General features: G+C 44.1%; 4 protein-coding genes across 6 annotated transcripts; 1 reads left to right on the top strand and 3 right to left on the bottom strand.

Annotated features, from left to right (window-relative positions):
* Window positions 1-39: 39 nt before the first annotated feature.
* Window positions 40-3,118, bottom strand: csdc2b (cold shock domain containing C2, RNA binding b). Its single transcript, XM_052049978.1, has 3 exons — window positions 2,713-3,118; window positions 2,215-2,337; window positions 40-1,055 (listed from the first exon to the last, which is right to left on the bottom strand). Exons 1-3 carry the CDS (start codon window positions 2,892-2,894, stop codon window positions 893-895), a joined length of 468 nt encoding a protein of 155 aa, XP_051905938.1. The 5' UTR covers window positions 2,895-3,118; the 3' UTR covers window positions 40-892.
* A 691-nt stretch (window positions 3,119-3,809) lies between these two features.
* Window positions 3,810-7,266, bottom strand: polr3h (polymerase (RNA) III (DNA directed) polypeptide H). 3 transcript variants are annotated; one of them, XM_052049977.1, is made up of 7 exons: window positions 6,854-7,266; window positions 6,655-6,752; window positions 6,413-6,509; window positions 6,020-6,106; window positions 5,816-5,879; window positions 5,479-5,710; window positions 3,810-5,247 (listed from the first exon to the last, which is right to left on the bottom strand). In XM_052049977.1, exons 2-7 carry the CDS (start codon window positions 6,745-6,747, stop codon window positions 5,197-5,199), a joined length of 624 nt encoding a protein of 207 aa, XP_051905937.1. In that variant the 5' UTR covers window positions 6,748-6,752; window positions 6,854-7,266; the 3' UTR covers window positions 3,810-5,196. The 3 variants fall into 3 exon arrangements, with proteins under 3 accessions (XP_051905937.1, XP_051905936.1, XP_051905935.1); XM_052049976.1 differs by having other exon boundaries at window positions 6,655-6,773; XM_052049975.1 differs by having other exon boundaries at window positions 6,655-7,266.
* Window positions 7,267-7,415: 149 nt separating this feature from the next.
* Window positions 7,416-15,198, bottom strand: LOC127590431 (aconitate hydratase, mitochondrial-like). The gene is made up of 18 exons (XM_052049972.1): window positions 15,112-15,198; window positions 14,103-14,245; window positions 13,767-14,025; window positions 13,500-13,592; window positions 13,242-13,400; window positions 12,985-13,135; window positions 12,768-12,872; window positions 12,582-12,673; window positions 12,158-12,263; window positions 11,611-11,768; window positions 11,411-11,484; window positions 11,220-11,331; window positions 10,803-10,985; window positions 10,541-10,636; window positions 9,844-10,035; window positions 9,482-9,614; window positions 9,055-9,176; window positions 7,416-8,821 (listed from the first exon to the last, which is right to left on the bottom strand). Exons 1-18 carry the CDS (start codon window positions 15,145-15,147, stop codon window positions 8,690-8,692), a joined length of 2,346 nt encoding a protein of 781 aa, XP_051905932.1. The 5' UTR covers window positions 15,148-15,198; the 3' UTR covers window positions 7,416-8,689.
* Window positions 15,199-16,335: 1,137 nt separating this feature from the next.
* Window positions 16,336-22,507, top strand: LOC127589187 (protein Tob2). Its single transcript, XM_052048238.1, has 2 exons — window positions 16,336-16,578; window positions 18,471-22,507. Exon 2 carries the CDS (start codon window positions 18,673-18,675, stop codon window positions 19,879-19,881), a length of 1,209 nt encoding a protein of 402 aa, XP_051904198.1. The 5' UTR covers window positions 16,336-16,578; window positions 18,471-18,672; the 3' UTR covers window positions 19,882-22,507.
* The last annotated feature ends 772 nt before the right edge of the window (window positions 22,508-23,279 follow it).

A 23,279-nucleotide genomic window follows, 5' to 3' on the forward strand; every position in this document is an offset into this window, starting at 1 on the left:
CTATACATGCGTACAAAAAAAAAAACCTGACACACAAACTTGTAATTGTGAAATGGTTTCATCTAATTCCAAGGCTCAGGACAAGCCACCACCAAAGGAAACAAAAACTTTGAGGTGACGAATAATAATCCAAACCTGAAATTGACATTTCAGGCAGTGACACAGACAGAAATGCTAAGAGGTTGAAAACCGAACATAACCGCTCACAACCTGAAATTCTACAGGACAAACAACAGTTCAGTGACAATGACCAACTATAAAGTCATGTAGTCGACTATCATACAAACTACATACACTGTATTGTCCGAAACACAACAGCGAAACCAGATCACTCTTGTATTAGAGGTTCACATTTTGGGAGAGTTTGGTGTTCCCATGATCAAAGATCAACAGTTAAATCATCAAAAACGAAGAAACACGAGACAACAAAATATGCGATCTACATGTTCCACTTTGAGGGTCTGCTTCAACCCTCCGGAAAGACTCCTGAACTCAACCATCTATTTAAAGCAAGCTACTTTGTCTTGTTCAAACGCTCAACTATTTCTTTCTCAAACATTCACATTGATTCACCCCCCCCCCCCCTGTGCCATGACTTTGCCGTTTACCATAAGTACCAGGAACAAGATTTAGGGGGACATGTATTCTATCTTAAGTGTCAGGAAAGGAAGTGGATTTGGAAAAGGTGAGGAATCAGGTTTGGCACCTTTTGTTCTCTCCCTCCGTTTGCAGGTCTCGTGCATCCAACGCCAGTAAAATGTTTGATAGCATCCGAGTTAAAGTGGAGGATCGGTCGCTAATGGATGGGTGAAACCGTCACGTAAAAAGAAAACACAGGATGCGCATCATGTACGTGTTCAGTCCCTTCATCTACGGTCCCTTGAAATCAAACCTAAGAGCTGATGATCTGCCCGGACCAGGTCTCGTGTTTCGTGCCTGGGTTGAGATGAATGATCTTCACCTCCACCGCCTGCAGCTTCAGGTTCTTGGGGGGGACTCTGCACACTTTGTATGTGACCTCATCACCCTCAACGGGAACATATTCCCCATCGATACTGAAACAGAGGACAAATGTACTCAGCCCGCCACGGTGTCACCAAATACACCCGGACATCGAGACGAGACGACGATACACTCACCGGTAGGGTATCACATTTAATAGGCGAATATTACATTTTGAATGTGTGTGTTATTTTCTTATTTGACCCGAGCAAAGCAAAGGGCGGTGTTCAGGAACTTAGGATACACGCACGCCTACTAGTCAGGTGTTGCGGTGTTACTAATGTAAGCGCAGGTGTTTTCTAGTAAGGTTTCATTGCGTACGAATAGGTGGCCATCGGGGAAATATGTTAATTTTGTAAGCTTATGTTAAATTATTAATTATTTTCATTTTCCATCAGAGCATCGCGATGAATAGTTTGGTGTAAATAAAAATAAATATATATTCTCAAGGCGGCCCGGTAGTCCAGTGGTTAGCACGTCGGCTTCACAGTGCAGAGGTACCGGGTTCGATTCCAGCTCCGGCCTCCCTGTGTGGAGTTTGCATGTTCTCCCCGGGCCTGCGTGGGTTTTCTCCGGGTGCTCCGGTTTCCTCCCACATTCCAAAAACATGCGTGGCAGGCTGATTGAACACTCTAAATTGTCCCAAGGTGTGAGTGTGAGTGCGAATGGTTGTTCGTTTCTGTGTGCCCTGCGATTGGCTGGCAACCGATTCAGGGTGTCCCCCGCCTACTGCCCGGAGACGGCTGGGATAGGCTCCAGCACCCCCGCGACCCTAGTGAGGATCAAGCGGCTCGGAAGATGAATGAATGAATATATTCTCATAAGACTGTTGTTCAACTAGTGCACCCGAGTTGCTCCACCATTGTGCTGAATTGTCTTATGTCTTGATCGCATAGAGGATACTAGTACAGGTACATTGACTTTAAGCTGAATATTGAATAGATTTCTTCATTATCATACATATATCATATGCTTGATCAGGAGGTAATTGGCGCATGACGCAGTTGACGCTAGTTTGTCCTCGTCGTGCAGCGTAATAGCTTATTTAGAAAGATAGAATTGTGTACTAGTAGCATTGCTACTTGTGTGCTGAATTATCCTGTTAGTGAGAACGAAGCGTGTACTAGATATCAAGGATACCGAAAAAAAAAAAAAACTCGGTTTTCTTTCCATGCCTTCAGAAAGTGTCAGCACATGTCGACTGCCACTCACTCTGAGATGTGAACAAAGATGTCTTCACCGCCATGGCTGGGCCGGATAAACCCGTGTCCCTGTGACCTTGAGAAGTTCTTACAAACACCCTTGAACACTGGACCTGAGTGAGCCCGGACGGTGCTGCATGCACACAAAGAGAGGGGGAAGGAGGGGGGGTTCAAAAGTTACCAGGGAAGGTGAGCGATTCAAACGCCGAAAACGAAAGTAACTGAAATGCAGAAATGAAAAGGAAACTCGAGGATGTCAGTTAGCCAGAACTTCTTCATTGTGTCGCAAACGCAACGGATGGGGAGATGACTCAAAAAACAATATTCAACACCCAGCAAGTTGTGTGAAAGGCAAATATCAATTCATACATTAAAATATGTATGAATATCAATTCATACATTAAATAACCAACATCTATCAAACAGGACCCGCTGTTTTCTACTGTATTCACCTTTTTTTTTTTTGCACTGTATAAACAGAAAGTACTTTTTCACAGGAGTGACTTACGCCGAGTATGTGCGAGTCCGTTTGGTCGGCAGCGGGCTGGGGAGTTCCCTTGGTAGCGCCTGCTCCCCCCTTTCCTCCCAAACGCGACTGCCCTCCCTCAGGAATGGGAAAGACACGGTGAGAGGGGCGTCGGGGGATCGGAGCGGGGTCGCCGAAGGTGACGTGAGGCTGGGGTCCGTCATGCTGAGTTTGGTCGGAGAAGAACGGGGATGATGCCGCTGCTGCCGCCGCCGCCGCTGCTGCTACGATTCAAGCTGCAGTCTGCAAGCGTGCCGCTAAACACAGCTGTCTTCTGTGAGGCCTCCTTCAGCGTGGGACACGGCCTCGGCAAGTTATCCAGGTCAGCACTGTCACTTCAAGTCGATCAGGAAGGATGTGCTGTGAGGGAGATGGAGGCAGGATGAGAGTGTTGTCACACTGCTTTAGACATGTAGACGCGACGGTGCAGAGGAGAGCTGAGAGGAGCTTGTTTCTGTCAAACTGTGATTGCAGGCCAGATAGTAGTTATGGTTGAATTGACGGTGAATTATGATAAGAGCTTTTGCACACATTAATATATTTAATAATCATCATCCCTGGTAAGTATGAGGTATTATTTTTTTATTTTCGCCATGTTATTAGATTAATATTAATTCTGAACTGCTCCAGCTGCTTCATTTTTTTATAGAATTGATGCGTTTTGGACCTGCAAAGTAATAGCAGTGATATTAATAGGTGCATTAAGTGGGGTACGTACCAAAGGCATGGCATTCCACAACAGTGAGTGGTTTCTGATGTATAATTTATTGCAGCATGTTGATATCGTGATGCAACAACAATAAACACAAGTATATATATATTTTTTAAAACAGCTTTCAGGCAGAATTTATGGAGTCTAGTTTAGTCTTTCAACAAAGCAACATTTTACATGATTTCTTCATAATCGATTTAAGAGGGATGATTCATTGCACTGCTGTAAAGCCACTCTGCTCTGTGTGCGTCTCACGCCCACTCCTGTATGTGATGCTCGCGGGTGACGTCAGAACAGCTGCAAGAGGCCACCGAGAAGTGACGTCAGCAACCCCGTCCCCAATTCCCAGATGATTATGCTATAGAAATCACATTATTTCTCTTTATTTGAAAGTAGCGACAATAATACAAGACAGGAGGGGGCAAACGGTGACACAATGACACCGGGGCGAGTCGGAAAGCTGATTAACAAGCCAATGCATGGCAAACATGATACAAAATATTTGCTTTCATCTCGTTTCGAGCAGACTCTCGCTGTAAATTACGGATGGTATAAAAAGAGAATCTGATGACTAGCAATATAAGACTCTAAACAGTCACACTAGGCAATCCCTACACGATATTTGAAGGCTATTTTCACTTCCTGTCCAACGAGCCGTGCCCATCCAAAAACAAAGGCTCCCCCACTTTGCCTCTCCCACGACCACGATGCATTGTGAAGACGAAATGTTACTTACAGCAGCGGACCCACCGGCTGGTTGGACGGTCGGCTCACTGTGCCAATGTGTGCGTTGAGTGGATGCGTGGCATTATATAAGGGTCAAATTAAATAAATAAGTGGGAAAACCCGATGTGACGGCGGGCGTGCGCAGCTGGCGGTGGTTTCCGATGGCGTGATGCGAAAGTGCGCATGCGCAATGCGCTCCTCCACCTTGTGAGGGGATGTGATGCGTCGTTAAGTGCGCTCGCTGTTCACTTTTGAACATCTCTTCCGTGGTGTAAGCGCACGGCGACGAGGCGTATTAGTGAAGAAAATATGTAGTTATTAATCTGCATAATTAAGAGAGTTTAAATGGGATTATTAATTGCAGGAAGTGACGGGGTGTGCGTTTATCATCTTCTCCCTCGGTGGGGATTCGTTATTTGGAAGAGACAAGCAATACTTTCCAAAAAGACATTAAACATTACAGAAAAGCATACTTGTGGGTTTAATTCATCACCTCTGAGTTTATCTACTTTTTGATTTAATCAAATAAACACGTCACTCGCATACAGTATTGCCTAAAGTCATCACGATTAAGTCCCAGTTAGGCACACCAAACACCAGGCGACATGGCAGAAGTGGACCGCTCCAACGGTAAAAACTCCAACTTTTGTTGGAATCCAACGTAAAAGAGAGGAAAAAAAGGAAATGATCCAATTTGGGTTTTTTTTTCTTAATATCACACCCACTCTTATTAGTATACTTACTTGACTTAATGAATTACTTAGTTCATTGATTAGTGCTGACCAATGTGAAATATAATAACTAAAGGAGGATATACTTGTGGATCATTTCGCATGGAAGATACCACGAAGATGAATTCATAATAAACATGATGCAGGTGGATTTTGCCCAAGATTTTCCTCCGTGCGATCCGTCACTGTGTTCCGTCACCAATGTTCAGTTTTAGTCTGCTAAATTTGCTCATTTTGATCCAACCACAAGTCTCCCGGACCGATGATGATGATCGTCCAAATAATCGCCTCTTCCTGCTAGTTGTTCCACCATGACAGCAGCCCCAGCCCTGGCTCACAAATGGTCCCCTAAGACAAGAAACAGTTGTCTGGTACACTATTCTAAATATTTTAACATAAACTCATTAGCCACAAAATTAGGTACAAAGGTTATGGGCACATTCCAATGATTTCCAATATAAGGCATCTCTTAAAATGTTTGCCTTCATAAAGAATATAATGCTTACTTTTGACACTGGCAAAGAGGAATTAACTCAGCAAAGTGAAATGACTGTCAGTTTGTTGAATAGCAGATCTTACTATGAGAGTATATGGCGCTTCTTTCTTCTCGCCGGCATCTTGTGCCGCCGGCGGAGCCGGCTGCTGGCCAGGTTTGGCTGCTGGCGTGTCAGTCGTCGGGCCCGTTGGTGACGTATCCACAAATACCTCATCCGCCACTCGAAAGCGGATCTCCTCTCCCTGGTCCATGTAGAGGTCGTGTGCGCCTTCATCTGTCTCATATTCCCAAAGCCAAACTTGCTCGGCTTCATCACTTGAGTTGTAGCTAAGGAAGACTACAACCTACGCTATAAACCAATTGTTTGAAAATATCACACAGCCAAAGAAACTTAATTGTATGTAACAGTTGAAAGGATACAATTTAGTGGGTTGTTGAAGAGACTCTGGTGGGATGAGAATGTCATCAAAGAAGCCCATGGTCACTGCGGAATGGAAACAGTTTGAAATGTCAGAGTTCTCGGCGCATTTTTCAAAATAATTCAAATGGAGATGTTTATTTTAATAAGATAAAGTGGAAAAAAATGTGCAAAATAAATTCTAGCAAATTCATAAATGGGATTACCATGAACGCCCTCCTGACTGCAATACTTGATCTTGCCGACCAGTATCTCGTCCAGAAACGGGTGGAAAACAACATACCTGAAATGAACTGACCAAAAAAGGGAAGGAAAGGTAAAATCATATAAAGGATTTTGTAACTTTGAAACAGACCATCTCATCTTATGTTCCAAGGCATAGAGGTTACATAAAACTGAATTCAAGATGTTTTCAAGATTACTTACTGCTTAAAATTGAAAACGGGGGGTTAAAAAACAGGATGACACATGGCTTTTGCAATAAGATCATGTTTTGATTGAATTTGTAAATAAATGGCAACATTTTGTTCATTTTAGGCGAAAAGTAGTGAACAGGGATGTAGTGGACAACGAGAAGCAGCAATAACAGCTCATCATACCCTTAGTGTGCGAGGCACCATCCCCTGGGAAAATGTAGGAATCTTCCAGTTTTGTGATGTCATACAAGCAGATGCAGAGGCCGACATTGTAGACCACCTGAGGTCAGAAGAGAGCGTTATCATTAAGCAGAAAAGGGATCACTTGGCATGATGCTCAACCGAGCCCGTCCTAACAATTGAACAACAGTACACCGCGCGCGCACAACAAGCCAAGTTTTAAGGACGTAGCGACGTAGACTCACTTTGTTAGCCAGCTTTTTGTTCAGCTCTTCGGAAACAGCCTCGTTGAGCGGTCTGTCAAAGTTCCACGGAGGGATCCGGACTATGTCCACCATCTCCACTAACACAAACATGGTGCAAACTCGGAACACACGCAAACCCAAACACAAGGACGAGTGTGTGAGCTACATGTGAGGGCTGAATAATATTGCGCTTTCTCACCTATCGAACACCTCTAATGAAAGCATGCCGAAACAAACGTAAAGTTGTTGTTGATAGCGCAGAAAACATGTTGCCACCATGTGATTTATTTATACAGTAGTTAATTATTTTACGCCAGTTCTGGTAGGTTTACGACACGAAAACCTGACGTCACGAAATTTAAAGGTACAGTGGTGTTTTTCTTATGGCTGATTTCAAGCACTGATCATTGGCAATTATAGATTTATAATCTGTCCTTTTCAGATGTATTTTTTAAAAACTTTCAATACTTGTTAATGGGGTCGTAAGTAGGTCAACTTTAGAAATGATTGCATGCACCATCAGGTGAATTTAGATCGATTACGTTAAAAAAAAGGTAAGATCTTGGTTCACTAACCTTTGCTATTTTTATTTTTATTTTTTACAAGACTCCAAAAGCCAAATGAACTTGATTATTTTAATACATCCATCATTAGCATTGTATGCATACAAAATGAAAATGGCTACAAAATCATACTCGATTATAAAATGGAGAGTTGTGGGAATAATAAAGTTGTTCTCATCGGGATTGGAAACCCACAGTATATTTGACTTGAATATATATTTATTTTGTTTTTTATGTACACACGTCCACACATAGTGCAGCAATGTAGCAAATCATTCACAACAAACTGTGACCTTTAAGCACATTTATGGAGTGTTCATCACTATATTAAAAAAAACAGTATTCATTCTGTAGAGTAGAACAAGAAGACAAAAATAAAAACAACCTCATGATTTCTGCACTGCACATATTAGATACAGCTAACGGAGAACATTATTGAAGTACTCATGTGTGAATACTGAATTATCTCATGATCTATCAGGGCCAAAATAATCACACAAATCATAGATTTAGGATAAATAACTACGTAATCTAAAAGAAACAAAGGGCCAGTGTAGAGGCATTTGGACACTATTGTGTGTTAGGTAGTATAACAAAGCTTTATATAGGACCAACCTCCCTCCTACCTCCCAAAAGATACACATTAATTCATTCATTCAGTCATTCATTTGATGCCTGTTACAGGTAAAGAAGGTAAGAAAGCATTAATTAATCTCACCTTTTTCAGTAACCCAAATTTTCCCCACTGCAGATTTCGCAAATGCACAAATACATAAAAAGGCAAGTTAATACTAAGAATAGTAGCAGCATGTAAATGGTTTGCCTTAAGAAAGACGATCGAGAAACATACAGATATTCCTGCGCACATCAGAGTAAAAGTCCTTGCACCGTGATTATTGGGGTATTTTGTCTGCAAAATTGAAATCAACTAAGGCAGACATCCATGTCAATTAATTACACCAGAAAAGATCAACAAAGACACTTTTTTGTTTTTTTTACAGAGAGGAGTGTGGGCTGAACAACCTTCTGCTTTGAAATTCAGTTTGGACGGATAATACAGAGATGTTATCCAACATCTAACATACAGTATTCTTCTCTCACTCATTTTCTCTCTCTCTGATATATGCGGCACTTAAACGCAAACAGTGTGTGTGTGACTAAAATAAGGAGCACAACCAGTTAGTGTGCTACAACCCTGAAATATATGATTTGCTAAGCTTCTCACACTAAATTGGCTGGGCTTTTGCTGCGCTTGACTCTGAATTGTGCAATCCAATCTGTGGCTGTGTGCGCTTTTCATCTGTCCAGCGACCTTGTGTGTGCAAATGTGTCCTTTCCAAAAAGGATTACCGTGCAAGTGTGGTTATCATAAACGGTCTCTTCCTCCTCTCTGTTCACATTTTTCACCTTCATCATGCATGATGAGGACCTTCGATGGCCACTATAAGCTTCACCTTCCTTCCCTCAACCAATTACTGTAGCTCCTTCATCCTGTTGAGGGCAGAGCCAGCTTTGAACCACTCAATCTGCGTCTCATTGAAAGTGTGGTTTAGGGAGATGGACTCTTGGCTGCCATCGCGATGTTTGACGACCGCCATCAGTGGCTGGAGGAGGAAACAGATCATTTAATGACTTGTGGGTTAGTCTCACTCCAGTCAGGAATCACTCCAATGTGTTTATCATTGTGGTTGTAATTTGCAGTGCTGTAAGATTGCACTGCAACGTAAACTACAATTTCCGTGACAAACAATTGAGACCTCTCTGTCATTATCAGTGCATTTTTGGCAAAAATAACACAGTCTTTATTACTTTTTAAGGGATGCGGGGCCTGGCTTACCTTGCCAGGGGCAAAGGATTTCAGGCCGGTGATTGAAATGTGGTCGTCGGGGAGAATTTTGTCATAGTCACTTGCGTTGGCAAAAGTAAGTGGCAACAGACCCTGCTTCTTCAAGTTGGTCTCTGTAAAATAAATACATTTTGATGAGTTAAAAAAAATAGACAAAGATAACAATACAAAAAAGACATTCCCTCCTTCAATCTTAAAAAAGAGAATGAGATAAAGATAAAGGACCTTCAAAAACAGTACGTGGGAGTCTGTGGATGTTTTTAAAAGTTCCAAGGTGATCAGTACTGCGTATACTCTCACTACAGGTAAGATGCGTGTTCTAGTTTACAGATGAAGTGGTGTAGAAAATGCATGGATGGAGGTTGGGTTGAGTTTTTGCTATCAAGGTATAGTCTTAAAATTTCCCTTAAAAACTTACCGTGGATTCGAGCAAAACTTTTGACAATGATCGCACGTCCGCCCAAGTGTCGAGGCTCCAGGGCTGCGTGCTCTCTGCTGGATCCTTCACCGTAGTTCTCATCTCCGATCACCACCCAGTTGACTCCATTGGCCTTAGTGAGACAGATGGAAAGGTTGCGGTCAAGTGTAGTTCGGTGACGAGAAACACCAAAGTACACCTGAAGTAAAACTATGTTTATTTAAAAAAAAAAACCTAAACAAAAAATAATTATATGGTCTCTCTCAATTGCAGATTTTCAGTGAGGAGAGTCAAGAACCTATACCCCGTGATAAAGAGCGCATTTCAATCCAAGCCATCAAATGCCAACACTCGGAGCTCACCTTGTAGTGGCGAGCGACATCCGGCACTCCATCATACTCTCCAGTAAGATGATTCTTAACTTTGTTGACTGCATCATTCTCTGTGTTAACAGCACCGATCAGCATATTGTTAGAGATGTTGTCGAGGTGACCGCGGAATTTCAGCCAGGGACCGGCGGCACTGATGTGATCCGTAGTGCACTTTCCCTTCACCTAAAAGATTAAAATGAGAAGAATATCAGGAAACTGGAATGTCAGGAATATCCTATATCGCGATTCATTGTGTCCCTGCTCCGTTGCAGATTTTTAAGTCAACTCTTTTTTTGGGATGGGGGGCATACAGTAAACAGACAACTCTAAATTTAGAGTTATGTGCCTTTAGGGTAGTACCATGTTGTGCCACAGCCAGACAGCGCTGAGGTCAACAGCAAGAGATGTAGCATAAAAAGAGCAAGAAGACGCAGACACGGTCTCCCACTAAATTGCAGAAATATTGGTTGTTCCCAAAGAACATAGGGAACATGCGCCTGTGAGAATTGCTGTTTCTTCTCTTATGTGGTAAAGTACAGTAGCAATTGTTTGAAGACGGTAGCATTCATACTAATTTCTGTTAGCCTGTAACTAACGAGAGAGTATGTCAAGAAAGTCATATTTTGTGTGTACACAAGGCAGCTCACGAATCGTAAATAGTTTGAGAAAAGAGAGCCTTTCGTTTCACCTTTATTAGGACCTTCATGTCTTCCAGGTCTCTTCCGTGCCACCTGTCAAAGGGCTCCAATAGCTGCAGGCGGTTGCTGGAAGGGTTTACATCCACCTGGACACATCAATTATGAGACAGTGTTTGTTTTCCATCTTTTATTTAAAATACAGATGACAACCGATTGTATTTTAACAATACTTGACGGTGTGTAGCGTACTACTGTGCTAACTGGTTTTTATTCACGTTGTCCCACTACTGAAAGCGAATTGAGTGAGCTGACCTTCACCGAGCTGCCCTCAGCTGGAGGATGCTGGTAGGTATCTTGGCCAGGGTCAAAGTCTCGGGAGGGGAGCTCATCACCACTGGGGGGTTCCAATTTAAATTTCTCTCCGTTAGGAGCGGTCAAGTAGTCCGTCTCTGGGTTGAAGTTCAGTGTGCCGGCGAGAGCCAAAGCGGTGACAATCTACAAAGGGTTACAGATGAAGCACAGAAACAACACAAAGTCACAATGACCAAAACTGTGAGAGTTCATAATGCTTAATTTTGACACGTCAATTAACAACGTGAACGATACGTGAGTGACGGTAGTTTTCAAATAGATTAGTTTACGATTGGACTGCTTTCTGCAAATATGAGGCCAGTGCACTGTATGTCAACACATCGGTGAAGCTGGGATTGAACCCGCAGCAACGCTTACTTCGGGTGAAGTGACAAAAGCATGTGTAGCTGGGTTAGCATCGTTGCGAGCACTGAAATTCCTGTTGTAGGAAGTGACGATGGTGTTCTTCTCTCCTTTTTTCACATCCTTCCTGTTGACAGTGAATATGTAGGGCATGTTAAACGGACATGATTAACTCTGGTCATTGAACGAGAGCGTGCAACTCGTACCTGTCCCATTGGCCGATGCAAGGTCCACATGCATTGGCTAGTACAATCCCACCAACGTCGCTCAGGATCTTGGCCTAGATAAGACAACATTAATTGGCAAGAGGTCCTTTCCAGTTTCCTCCATGCACACGCACACACAGCTTATATGTCAATGACTATGCCAATTGATAAATTAATGATAGTACGAGGTTCTGACTCACATATCCGTCCCTCTCAATGGTGGCACGGATCTGCTCCGAACCAGGGGTGACTGTGAACTGGGCCTTGCACTTCATGCCTTTATCCAAGGCCTGCTTGGCAAGGGAGGCGGCTCTGCCCATGTCCTCGTAGCTTGAGTTTGTGCAGCTGCCAATCAGACCTGTAAGGTGTCGTGTCACAGCCCACATTAGAGAAACATGCCCAATCTAACGAGAGCCAATGTCAGAATAGGTTGATCATTAGAGTTGTTCTTTGCAGCGGCACGGAACACAAATTACACGGATGGCGGTTTTTCATCTTTTGATACAACTATTTCTCAGAATTGATGCTGTATAAATTCATCTTCATTACAATACGAGTTAGCTCGGTAATCAATTATGTTGTGTATTGGGTGCATATTCCTCCAGCGGAGTTGAAAGAGAACTCTAAGCTTCCTGATTCAGCAGTAATGTGATCTCAGCAGGTCGATAACACAGCTGGTGGCAAAAAGGAAAGAAATATCCCATTTCACTGGACAAAGTATTCGACATTAACACAATAAAGACTGACCGACTTTAACCTCGAGTGGCCAGCCGCTTTTCTGAGCAATGGCACCGATGTCAGACACGGGGTGGGCCAAGTCAGGGGTGAAAGGCCCATTGATGTGTGGCTTCAACTGTGACGAGAGTTAAACAATGAATAAAATGCATTATTATTATTATTATTATTAAAGACGAGGCAAGACAATCGTTACGTGGGTATCTTTGCAACTACACAAAGAAGCAGAATTTGTGTCCAACAATACAGAATGGACAGCGAGGCGGAACATGTGACAGGAGGAAGGACACATCGACGTGGTCAGTATGCAGGCTAGTATTTCTCCAACAACTAGTTTTTTTTTGGGGGGGGGGGGGCGGGGGGGGGGTTCAGGAATTAACACTGAAAACTCATTGAAATCATTAAATATTTAAAACACTTGAAAAATATACTGCACCTCACTCAGGTTAATCTCAATGTTGTGGTCATATTCGCAACCATTATCAGGAACCAAGTCCTCTTTGAACTTATCCGCGAGAGCGGCAATCTCTATGGAAGGAATAGAAAAGAATCGTGAATCGCACCAATATGGACGGATGATCGAATACCGACTAAAGAGCACAAGACTGTCAAAATAACTGACCTCCCCGACCAGTTTTCTCGAGGTAAGTCTTCATGCGGTGGTTGAAGGGGAAAAGGGATGTGGTGGCGCCAATTTCAGCACCCATGTTGCAGATGGTGGCCATACCTGGCAGGAAAAAATGATCACTTAAATCTTAGAGAAAAGCACTAAACTGCAACAATATTGTAAAAAGGTGGACCTACCCCGGTTTTCGGTTGATCTGACACATCCTCCCTACCTGTACAAGAAATCGAGTCAACTCCAGGCCCATGATACTCGACAATGGCTCCTGTGCCACCCTTAACAGTCAGTATTCCGGCCACTTTTAAGATGACATCCTTTGGAGACGTCCAGCCTGAGAGGGAGCCTGTTAGCTTCACTCCTATTACCTGTAAGCAAAACGGGACCGGGTCGATGATACAAAAATGGAGACAAATATGCTCAAAACACGTCGAGAAAATCCAAGTTGTGTCCAAAATGATGGAAAGAACTCACTTTGGGACACTTGAGCTCCCAGGGGATTCCGGCCATAACATCCACAGCATCAGCCCCACCAACGCCGATACAGACACAACCCAGACCGCCACCATTAGGAGTATGTGAGTCGGTACCAATCAGCATCACCCCAGGATACGCGTAGTTCTCCAAGATGATCTGCACAACGCAGGAGGCACACCCCCGTGCAAAAGCAAAAGTGGTCAACATTATGCCAACAATGCCTCAATAGTACAATTGATCATTTCTATAGCGTACCTGATGGATGATTCCTGAACCAGGCTTCCAGAAGCCTACTCCGTATTTGGCTCCAGCGGTTGCCAGGAAATTATAAACCTCCTGGTTTATTTCCTGTGTCAAAAGTAAGTAGTGAAGTATTACCCGTGTAGCTTGAAACCTGTCCCGAGGGTCACCCAGGTAACATAAACAACTACGGCGCAATTGTGCACAACAGAAACAAAGGTTTTGAGACCTGAGCATTACACTTACTGGATCTACTGGATTGGGGTTACCGTTTGTGCTCACCTTAGCCCTCTGCAAGTCCTGAACCCCTCCGATCTGCGCCTCAATCAGATGATCACAGTGAATGGTGGACGGCACTGCCACTTTGGGTAGACCGCTGCTGATGAACTGGAGCATTGCCATTTGAGCTGTAGCATCTTGCATCGCCACGCGGTCCGGACGCAAGCGCAAGTAAGTGCGACCGCGCTCAATTTCCTGCCCTGCCGGATCGTCCAGATGACCGTACACAATCTTTTCAGACAGAGTGAGAGGTCTGTTGAGTCTGAGGGAGGAGACGGAAATATTAGCAAGTTGCAGCAGTGAACCATATGTGCAGGAAGGGGCCACTGGGGAACTGACCTCTTTCGCACAATGTTGATGTTCTCATGCATCTGCTCGTAGTTAATGCTGGAACCAGGCTCAAAGCGGCTCATAGCCACTTTGGCCTTGGCACTGAGGGCAGCAGACATATGCAGCCGCCTTGTACCGGCTACAAGGGCCAGCTGCACCAGGAAAAAACAAAATCAGGTTCCAGGAACTAACATGACTGACTGTTGTACAGTTTAAGAATAGACTACAGGTTTGAAATTACACAGTAACTCAAGAAGAAAAAACAAGGCAATGAAATGATGATAGAGTGAGAGCACAGACTGAAATCAAGTAATGGTGTGGCCTATAAACCAGGGTTAAAGTCCAACATTTTTGTCACCAAAACTGATCACTGATGAAGCTGACAAAATGACAGTTTCCATTAAATGGCTTGATTACTGACGGTTTTTTTTTTATAGCTAGTATAGAAAAAACAAATACTGTGAACTCTTCAAGAATTCTGTTTACTCTAAACTGTATTTGTCTGAAAACTCATGCATAATGTCACAATGGACACTTGTGAATATATGACCTACAGCAAACATTTATTTTAAAAAACCTCTCACGTGACACCATGGCAACCAATATAACAGATGCAAGTAAGGGCAGAAAAGAGTTGCAGCAGCAATCCCATCAATACTTGTTTAGATCGTTTAACCTTGCTGTCACCTTGTAAAACTCAAATCGGATTACAGGTGAATGAAAATGTGTTTTTATCTAATTTGACAACGTATAAGATATAACATGGTTTACTATTAGTTCAATCAAACCGGACACGGTGTATACACGGTTACATGCGTCACACCTTCGAGTCATCCAGGGACACTGTGACCTGGCTAGCAACAACACAGTGCGCACTCTAATATGCATTTTATCCACAATTAACAAATAGTAAACGGTCGTTAGTGGCAACCAAACCAGAAATGCACCTGTTCTCATATGTATTGTATTTAGAATTAGAATTCACATCTGTGATGAGATAAAAATTAAAGTTTCCTACCCTCAACCGAGTGACGGTGAAACAGTAGGACGCCATTTTGTTTCGTAAGTAAGAGTGTCGCACTGATATGGCGTCATATATTCCAACCTGTTTACATCCGTTCACTATTACAATCATGTACCTGACGCCTAAAGTTTGCTATAGTTTTTTTTATGCGATTTTTGTTTTATCCATATCTAATCATCTACTACATCCTTGAATGACTACTCCCAATTTGATGTTTTCAATGTCTCTTACTTTTTATTTGACCCCTGGCATTTTTTATTTGTGCCTATTTACTATTATTGTTAATTTTCAAACATTATTATTATTATCTCTCGTGTGACAACTGACTGTTATAGAATTGCTAAAAAAAGTACACAACACAGTGTACATATCTTGTATCATAGGTTCACGTGATCGCTTATATGCTTTGTGCGAAATGAATCATAAAAATAAGCAATAGCCTTTTCACACAATAAAATATTATTGTTTTACAAATTGTGCATTGTAGATTGCTGGAATTTGTTTAGATACATATGTTAAAATCCTCACTGTGTCATGATAATACAGTACACGATCCTTGAGGATAGTGTTTTTTTCATAACAGAAATAATCGAACATGTGCTGAAATAGTGTTGCCATTATAGATGCACGCAAAATACATAAACTTTTGAGAAATGAAAGATAACATAAAAATTACACAAACATCATAGCTTTCCCCATGTAAGGTGAGTAAAATCTTAAAAGTACGCTGTAAATTGTCATATACCTAAACTACAACGACGACGGCATCATTGAAGCATCATTATTTATTTCTAAAGAACGTCATTTCCCACAAATCTTTGTTTGAAAGAAATGTCGTTTCCGCTCTTGTGAATGGAGAACGCAGCCCAATAATTTGTGGGCCCACCCCTCGCTCAGCCAATAGAAACTCTGTTGCTATCACCGCTTATATTTTTAGCAAGCGGTCAGCGCCGTAAAAGAACTACAAATATCCCTCCGCGATATTTTCTTAGCTCCAATTTGTGAACTATCGTATGAAAATATTTTTTTCATATTATGGATGTTATCATTTGAATTATTTTAAATATCCCTAAACGATACCGAGTGGTAAAAACGTGAACTTGTTTATTGTATTTTATTTTTTTACCTTTATTATTGTATAATATTTATGCGTTGCATGTAATTTTGATGCAGGCATGAAAAAATGTGAATATATTTTTAAAAAATATATAAGAAAAGAGGCCATTACAATCGAGAGAAAATAGTTCTTGTCGTCACGGGGGTGTAGGCGAGTCACACTGTATAAATACGTCGGCTTGTCCTCCCGTAAAGTTTTCCTGGACCTTCCGACTCAACTGTCAGCTGGAGACTCGCGAGTGGTTCAAAAGAATTACTCTTCCAAGGTGAAACATGGACTCGACGCTATAAAATGCGAACAAGCTCACGGGAATCAATTTAACGGTCCAATCAAAATAGAGACAGGTAAGTCGTACGTAGCACCCGAAAGGTTAATTTTAGTTTACTATTGGTCTTTGTATGCGTTTGATTATTTTGTCGCTCCATCCAAATGCTTTGGCTATTTACCCATACATATATTATTGAAGCCTTTCCAAGGTTTGCTAGTCTTTTCTCTGTCTCGCTCTCGCTGTTTATTTTCGCCTCTAAAAGGCAGCGGCCGTCCTGTGTATTAATGTGATTGTTGTCTCTCATCCTCATTACTTGATGATGCACATTCCATGTGAAATCAACTGGCTGTTCGCCTCTCAATTAGCCTCTTCATTTGCTCACGATATTTTCCTTTGGCTTTCTCTCGGTCGCATCACAGTGACGCGATGTTCTTCAATCCAAATTCACTTAAATTAGCAAGGTGAGGCTATAAGACTACAACCGTTAACGTTGAACCGTATTCATGAGAACAATATTATGTGCGCTAAATAAACGCCGTCTTTACACTTAAAACAACGGTATTTTTTACATTGTCAAATCGGTAGTGATTTTATCATTGTGCTTTTCGTTTGCATTTGTGTACATCTGCACTACATTATACTGAACAGTGATTCTGTTTAGCACGAGCACCACATTTTTTTTAACACGGCCCTCCTTATGATGCAGTGCAGTTCCACGCCACTGCAAACTACACCCACAACAATAAACATGTTGATTAGTCAATACCTCTCAAACAATACCAGTCAAAACTAAAAAGCATTATCTTTGCAAAGGCCCCTAGTTGTATTGACCTCATTGTGTTCATTATAATGGTTACATGTCTGCCAGGGTTGTCATTCTTGTGTTGTTTTTAAAGCACATTAAGCACCGAGAAAAACGAGCAGTCGTGGAGCTGAGATTTCACAGCTCAGTGGCACATGTTTGAAGCTCCATATAAACAAGACAGTGCACCACTATGGTTGCTCAGCTTGCAACAATTGTGCTGTAAAAACAAACAAACAAAATAAACCTTAAAGCGTTTTCACTGGTGAAGACGAAACGACAAATAATGAGTGGTAATGGCTGAAAGTAATGTATATCTCGAAGTGAATGCACAATCTATGATGTATTTAATGCATTAATCATTCCAATCTAATCTTTGTTTTGGAGATTTTTTTTTCTGAACTCTTGCATATTTAAATCAGGTGGTGGAAAGACTCTTGACACAACGCATAGTACAAAATATGTCCCTATTTATAGCACTGCTCTAACAACCCCCATCTTGATCCTCTCAATGTCACCTTTTCTTTACGTGCAGCTAAAACTCGACTAAGTGTTCACCTCAAATGCAGTGTTTCGGCGTGTGCAGCTTTATCGCTGCAAAACCAGAATTGTCTTTTAATCAGATTCGTCTTTCAAAGATGAAGAATTCCCATCTGGTCAGGGAAGTTGATGTGAGAGGATTGTTTTTGTGCATGGTGAACCGGAGGGGGTGGGGGGGATTGTGTGCACTGCATTTTGGGAAATGAAGTTTTGTGACGGACAAGCTGCCATTTTACAATTCTTCCTTGGACTCGCATCTTGTCATGCTGTTTTTTTTTTTTTTCATTTTTAATCTGACGTTGCCTTAGCGCGGGGATGAATGGACTGAAGCATTAAGCAGGAGGAGCGTCGTGGGATCAGATTCAGATTATAAAGGATTTATGAGGCCCGCGTCGAATCGGTCACGTACATCAGTACATCCTGTGCTCTCGTCGGACTAAAATGTATAAAATGCTGAATTCCTATTTGCAAACGTAATTCAGGTCGAGTGATGTTGAGAAATGGTCCAAAAATGTTAACGCCTGTCCAAATGAATGGCTGTTTGCCAAAATATGACTTGATCTCTCAACAATTTGTCTGATCCTTGTGAAATAACCAACATTTATTCCACCTTCTCATCTTTGCAGCCCCGAAGTCGCCGTTGGCCTCACTTGAGACGTCGACACACGACCCCCGCCTCCAAGGTGCCTTTCAAAATGGCGACGCGTGAATCGCACGGTGTACAGTGAGCCAGAGGAGAGTCGAGGACATTACGCTTTGCATCGCCTCCCTTTTTAAAAGGAGCCTCATCTCGCACGCTCGCAGCGCAAGCGGCAGCCCGGTGCAGTCATGCATCTCGAAGTGAAGGTTGCCCTCAACTTCATCGTCTCCTATTTGTACAACAAGCTACCTCGGCGTCGAGCCGATCTCTTCGGCGAGGAGCTGGAGCGAATCCTGGTGTCTCGTTTCGAGGGCCACTGGTACCCCGAGGCCCCCCTTCGAGGCTCGGCGTTCCGCTGCTTGCACCTGGGAGCCCCCAGAGACCCCGTTGTGGAGCTGGCTGCCAAGAGAAGTGGACTGGATACTGAAGAGGTGCGCGCAAACGTCCCCGCGGAGCTCAGCGTGTGGATTGACCCCTACGAGGTGTCCTACCAGATCGGGGAGAAGGGTACGGTGAAGGTGTTGTACCTGGAGGACCCCCCAGGCCTCCTCGGTGATGGTGAGCGACCCGAAGGGGTGATGAGAGAGAGCAAAGGAGACTCGGAGTTGGAGGAAGCAAAGAGTTTGGGCTTCAATCCGGACGCTCAAGTGTTTGTTCCCATCGGAAGCCAGTTATCTCCTTCGCTCGCGGCGCCGCTCTCCGCTTCCCCCACGCCGCCGTCCGTCCAGAGCGGCCCCGCCCTCTTCAACTACCCCACCTCCACCTCGCCCGCCAACCCGGCCGCCCACTCCTCCAACGCATCCAGCCCATCTCCCCCTACAAACGGGATGCCCTACCTTGCCGCTCAGCAGCCCGCCTCCTCCCTCCCGCCGACGCGTCCGCAACCCATCACCTTCACCACTGCCGCTTTCGCCGCCACCAAATTTGGCTCCACCAAAATGAAGAAGTGCGGCGCGGCCGGGTCGGCGGGCGGCGCCGTCGGAGTCCCGCCCGTCCAGCGGATGCTCTCCCATTCTCCCACCGCCATGTTGGCTCCGGAGATGCTGGCGCACAAGTCGCTCTCCCTCTCCATGCACTCCCTGGTGGGGCCCGTTCCCAGCCAGCTGTCGCCCAACGCCAAAGAGTTTGTCTACCCGGGCTCCCTCAGCCCCCTTTACTTCGACGCCGAACCGCAGCCCATGCCGGCTCACGCCAGCCGATTCAAGCCCCTCCACCGCGCCGGCACCCACCCGTCCTTTGACCCTTTCTCCAGCCCTCCCCCATCCCAGAGTGTGGGCATCATGGGCACCAACGGCGAGATCTCCTACATGGAGAAACCTCAATTTGCTGAGGGCTTGGCGAGCTACAACCTGCAATACCCAAGCCAGTCCTTCCAGCCTGTTGTGTTGGCCAACTAAGCCTTTATTTGTCAAGAACTGGCCCAGGATCTCCAGATCCTTTTTTTGTTTTTCTCCCCTTTCCCCCGAACAAACTCTCCTAATACTAATGCAAGCTAACACTTAGATTTCCTACAGAGATTTAAACACGTAGCTTTCCTACAGAAATCGAAAGATACTCTCATGGTCAGTTTTTTTGACCCATCCCGCGTGTTCTGCTTTGAATTCATCGTTTCCGTTGTTATTCGTTGGATGACAAGTAATCTCTTGGACACGAACTGTGGTAAAGCTCCAGTTTGCACGTCATGCTGTGGGGGGGGGGGGGGGGGGGGGGACCTGGCCAAGTATTGCACTTTGCTCTGCAATCTGTTCATGCCGTGCTGGCTATTCGGAAGGGTGGGGGCGAGGGGGGGGGGGTTGTCGTGGCTCCATGTGATCTGGGAACATCACGTGATGGCCGCCTTTGAACGCTGACATCGCAGCAGCAAATACGCCGACTGTTTTGGAGACAATGCGAGCAAATGGAAGAATGTCATTCATCCGTCAGGGGGAAATTGCAGTGGGGAAGGTCGCGGGAAAACCTCTGTGAGGGAAGGCGGCTTTGCATCTTAACAAGACGGTGCTCACGTGTGCCGATGTTTGTCGTCATGTGCGTGAGCGTACGTGTAGACCTTGTACGGTGTGCGCGCGGCTAAAGGCACTTTTTTTTTTTTTTTTACACATTCCTGGTCATCGGTGTGTGAAGGTGAACAGGGAGCGAATTGCGGTTGGGGGATGTTATCCACTCGTCAAGCCCAAAAGATTTTGATAAATGGCTCGGTGTGACTTTGGGGGGGGATGTAAAAGAAAAGAAGGCAGCGAGACGGTTGCACTGTCTCAGTGGCGTCCGTCCGGTGTGTATTGACTTTTGAGAGCGTCGTTTTTAAAACCCAGAACACGTTGCCGGTGAGCTTAAATGGTATCGAAGCAAAAGGCTAACGCCGTTCAAGCCCCCTCGTTGAAATGCCTCCGGTGCGGAGGGAGAGCAGAAAAAGGTGAAGCTGCTTCTTGCCTCCCCGGTTGTCAAGCGGACGTCGACGAATGTTCTGTTTTGTTGACGGGCTTCTGTATTTTCAGCTTGTCGCGGCCCTTCAACTTTATTGCGTTCGGACAAAATGGGCAATTTGAGCACTTTATTAGGCAGAGCTCTACTCTCATCCATATATATATATATTTTTTTTCTTTTCTTTTCACTGTCATTTAAAGAGACGCAAGCACTTCAAAAATGTCTCAAAGAGGTAGAAATGGAGTCATGCCCATTTAATGTTTCTCTAGACTGAGATGTACGTATTCGTGTTTTGTACCCAAAGACCCTAAAACTGTTTCTTCCCCTCCACCCCCTCCCCTCGCACACCCTTTTGGAGAATGTGAAGGGAACTATGGATTTGTTTTTGTCCTGTAATTTAAACAAACAAACAAAAAAAAAAGACCTGATATTTCTATATATTTTTGTTTTTGCAAACTTATGAAGTCCGAGAAACTGTACATATGAAGTTCTTACGTTCAGATGCGTTCAGATTTGTTTAGTTTCTTACACGCTGAAGTTATTTTTGCAAAAAGTAACCTGAATATATGCAAACTGAGATAAAAAAATAATAAAAACTATAACTTATGTACAGAGTCCAGTATTGAATGTGTATCGTAACCTTGTACGTCGGCAGTCTAAAGAGACGGACGGCGAAATGTATTGGAACCTTGAAGAGCGGAATGTTTACAAAAGAGAGCTCAAAATCACCGTCCTCCGAGTCGCAATCTGAAAACGCCAACTCGCCATACCCATAGCGAATCCCCCGAGTAGAATTATTCCCGATGAAAACTGACATTGACCTCTTCTCCCTTTTGAGTCTGGCCATCTGGTCTCCGCGATATAGCCATATTCCGAAGCGTCATGATTTAAACAGAGCCTCGGTCGCCCTTGTCGAGCGCAGTGGAAATGAAAAAAAGACCCTGCCGTGGGGTTTCTACCTCTCCTCTCCCTGCATCGCATCACAATATGTTGGTCTCCGCACATAAGGAAGGACGAAGGAAATGAATGTTGTGCTCTTGGCCAGCCCTGCATGGTTGAGAGGGCCTGCGGAAGCCCGGCTTGGGATACCTGCATATTTTATTGCGCTGAAAAGAACTCCAAATAGGGTGTGCGTTTAAACTTGAGAACAACCGCAGTGTGTGTGGGGGAGGGGGGGGGGGGGGGTAAATCAAAATAACCCGTTTGAGATGCAGCCCTTAAGTGCAGGTTATCCTCCAGTTTGGGAGGGGGGGTGAAGAGAAACGAGGATTTTGTATTCGGATGTTCTTTGCTTAGATCATGTTTTATTTTGCACTTTGGGATATAATCATTGTTAGAAGAGTTTATTTTCGATGTGGCATTTAAATGTGTAATTGAAAAGATGTACAAATGGTTATTTCCTTTTCTGACTGTATTTTTATTTTTTTCCTACTTTGTATCTGATCTGTACACCTTGTTGATGTTTGGAGAGAAAAAAAAAGTCTTTCACGAATGAAATGCAATGACCTGTTTTCTTGGAATGGGGCATTACTTACTGCAGTTTCTTATTGTGTCAGATTTGTTTTTTAAGTTTGTAATAAAAAGACCAGTAAGCATGGAAAACGAGCAGATTGTCTCATTGGAAGTCATTCTGTGAACAGATTTCCTCCATCTCCATGGTAGTGCGCTTAAGGTGGGGGGGGGGGGACAGGAATAGTAGACCCTCTTGTCTTTCTGAGCAGCGAAATCTTCGAGTCACGCATCCAAATCTTGCAGTAAACAAACTCCAGTGATATTTGATCAATAATTCAAAGATGAAATTCCCCGTCATGGTGAGAAACCAGATTGCGCACCGCCCACCTCAGCAAGAGACCTCCCCAGCAGCTCTTACTGCAGATTTCATCACACGGCACTCCGACCGGCTCGTAGTGTCGGATGGTGGGGGGGCTAGGGGGGGGGGGCGCAACCAGCTTGTAATGTTGTCTCGCTCGCTGATTTTCTATACGGACGTGTTGTGAGACATTCATCCTTGACTCTCCTTTACGTCCTCCCTCCCCCGCCATCTTTTTTTTTTTTGCTGCCCCACCTCAGCATTTGCTCTCCCATCCTCGAGCCCCTCCCTCGTCGGGATCCTCCATCATTCCCTCCACTCTATCATCTCGGCTCTTCCCAGAGCTCCTCCCCTCGCATCCTCATACTTTACTTTGTGAAGACACGCACGCGCGCCCATCGTTCTTTGAGGCCGCCGCTGTTACGCAACACTGCTCCCCTGTGTGTGCGGATGTGATCATTACGCAACAGCTCCAAACTCTTCTGGAATACTGATGGGGCTGAGGGAACGGCAAGGGAGGGAGGCAGATACGTGTGCGGCATCCAAACAAAAACACCATGTGTT

The sequence above is a fragment of the Hippocampus zosterae genome, chromosome 17 (assembly GCF_025434085.1).
Source record: "Hippocampus zosterae strain Florida chromosome 17, ASM2543408v3, whole genome shotgun sequence".
Lineage (NCBI taxonomy): Eukaryota > Metazoa > Chordata > Actinopteri > Syngnathiformes > Syngnathidae > Hippocampus > Hippocampus zosterae.